At 32.3% G+C, this 2,932-nt stretch overlaps 1 protein-coding gene across 1 annotated transcript in view; it reads left to right on the forward strand.

Moving 5' to 3' along the window:
• The window catches only part of LOC106475572 (aconitate hydratase, mitochondrial-like), a gene marked incomplete at its 5' end in the record, with an annotated part of 19,630 nt that overhangs the window by 2,992 nt on the left and 13,706 nt on the right, over positions 1-2,932 (forward strand). Inside the window, 2 exons of the mRNA XM_013936251.2 lie at positions 1,568-1,752; positions 2,156-2,361. Coding sequence (XP_013791705.2) covers positions 1,568-1,752; positions 2,156-2,361 — 391 coding nt within the window. The remainder of the gene's footprint in view (positions 1-1,567; positions 1,753-2,155; positions 2,362-2,932) is intronic.

The raw sequence follows: 2,932 nt of genomic DNA on the forward strand, positions 1-2,932 counted from the left end.
GTTTATTTTAGAAGTAATGTCATTATTTCAGCAGGTATTTTATAACTTAGTTAAGGATCTCTACATGTTCTGTTACTTTTAAATACACTGTATTGTCCTCAATTTAACATCCATGTCTTGTTTATTTTAGAAGTAATGTCATTATTTCAGCAGGTATTTTATAACTTAGTTAAATATCTCTACACGTTCTGTTACTTTTAAATACACTGTATTGTCCTCAATTTAACATCCATGTCTTGTTTATTTTAGAAGTAATGTCATTATTTCAGCAGGTATTTTATAACTTAGTTAAGGACTTCTACATGTTCTGTTACTTTTAAACACACTGTTTCGTCCTCAATTTAACATCCATGTCCTGTTTATTTTAGAAGTAATGTCATTATTTCAGCAGGTATTTTATAACCTACTTAAGGATCTCTACATGTTCTGTTACTTTTAAACACACTGTATCGTCCTCAATTTAACATCCATGTCCTGTTTATTTTAGAAGTAATGTCATTATTTCAGCAGGTATTTTATAACTTAGTTAAGTATCTCTACATGTTCTGTTACTTTTAAACACACTGTATCGTCCTCAATTTAACATCCATGTCATGTTTATTTTAGAAGTAATGTCATTATTTCAGCAGGTATTTTATAACTTAGTTAAATATCTCTACATGTTCTGTTACTTTTAAACACACTGTATTGTCCTCAATTTAACATCCATGTCCTGTTTATTTTAGAAGTAATGTCATTATTTCAGCAGGTATTTTATAACTTAGTTAAATATCTCTACATGTTCTGTTACTTTTAAACATCACTGTATTGTCCTCAATTTAACATCTGTGTCCTGTTTATTTTAGAAGTAATGTCATTATTTCAGCAGGTATTTTATAACCTACTTAAGGATCTCTACATGTTCTGTTACTTTTAAACTTACTGTATTGTCCTCAATTTAACATCCATGTCCTGTTTATTTTAGAAGTAATGTCATTATTTCAGCAGGTATTTTATAACTTAGTTAAGGACTTCTACATGTTCTGTTACTTTTAAACACACTGTCTTGTCCTCAATTTAACATCCATGTCCTGTTTATTTTAGAAGTAATGTCATTATTTCAGTAGGTATTTTATAACTTAGTTAAGGATCTCTACATGTTCTGTTACTTTTAAACACACTGTATTGTCCTCAATTTAACATCCATGTCCTGTTTATTTTAGAAGTAATGTCATTATTTCAGTAAGTATTTTATAACTTAGTTAAGGACTTCTACATGTTCTGTTACTTTTAAACTTACTGTATTGTCCTCATGTCCATTTGATTACCACAGGAAAGATGTTAGTAAGTGGGAAAAGAATACTATTGTGACCTGTATTGTCCTCAATTTAACATCCATGTCCATTTGATTACCACAGGAAAGATATTAGTAAGTGGGAAAAGAATACTATTGTGACCTGTATTGTCCTCAATTTAACATCCATGTCCATTTGATTACCACAGGAAAGATGTTAGTAAGTGGGAAAAGAATACTATTGTGACCTGTATTGTCCTCAATTTAACATCCGTGTTCATTTGATTACCACAGGAAAGATGTTAGTAAGGGGGAAAAGAATACTATCGTGACCTCGTACAACCGAAACTTCACAGGAAGGAATGATGCCAACCCTGCAACTCACGCTTTTGTTACATCACCTGAAATGGTTACGGCCCTTTCTATCGCAGGACGGTTAGATTTCAACCCTCTGACAGACGAGGTGACCGGAGCTAATGGTAGGTTTACAAAATAAAAATGAACGATATTAGGTAAGAGTTGTTGATTATATAGCTCTCACTGCTCTAAGCTATGCCTGTTGGATACACTCGGTCAACAAAGTTCCAAAATGTGTTTCACAAATCGGATAGACTGAGGTGGTAAATACATTGAAAGAAGTTGTATAAAATAACAAGTCATTTTGAAAACATTCTAGTTATTAATCAAGTTCCTTATGTTTGAGTAAAATTAACCTGCTAATAAGTGCAGTTTGTATCCTCGTTGTAATACAAAAAAACTTATCATTTTGCATGTCGAAACTACTATCAGCTATTAGCATTGTGCTTTGTGTGTAAATTTTGACAAGTACACTATATATTTTGAATATTGATTTTAAGTATTGAAATAATGAACCTTTTTTAGGGCAAAAGTTTAAACTAAAAAGTCCGTATGGTGACACCTTGCCGATGCAGGGATTTGATCCCGGTGAAGATACCTATGTAGCTCCACCAGAAGATGGCTCTAATATAGCCGTAGATGTTGATCCCAAGAGTCAGAGACTTCAGCTTCTTCATCCATTCGACAAATGGGATGGCAAGGATCTTGTTGATATGGTGATCTTGATCAAGGTATGTGGAATATACTTCAGGTTTGATCAACTGGTCTTAGATATCTTAACAAAGCAGTTATCTTCAGCAATAGATGTTGTACAAATTTGGTAGTTGAAAACTTTGAAGTTTATAATTGTCATTTATCTGAACAATTTTCAGCCCATAGTCACAAAAGTGGCCAATAACTACATGCTTCTGTAAAACTAATATCTCATAAGTTTTTGTATTTCATTTACTATTGCTTTTATGATCTAAAATGATAATCAATGAACCTTTTGTCAACTTTTAGATTGTTCATGAGGATATTTCCTGTTTATAACAAAAATGAAAACTGGTACAATTCGGTGTATTGCTATGGTTTCTGACTGTGTTACAATTGATTATAATGACAGCAGAACACAATTAGGTGTGTATTGCTATGGCTTCTGACTGTGTTACAATTGATTATAATGACAGCAGAACACAATTAGGTGTGTATTGCTATGGTTTCTGACTGTGTTACAGTTGATTATAATGACAGCAGAACACAATTAGGTGTGTATTGCTATGGCTTCTGACTGTGTTACAGTTGATTATAATGACAGCAGAA

Source organism: Limulus polyphemus, unplaced genomic scaffold, assembly GCF_000517525.1.
Source record: "Limulus polyphemus unplaced genomic scaffold, Limulus_polyphemus-2.1.2 Scaffold8821, whole genome shotgun sequence".
Lineage (NCBI taxonomy): Eukaryota > Metazoa > Arthropoda > Merostomata > Xiphosura > Limulidae > Limulus > Limulus polyphemus.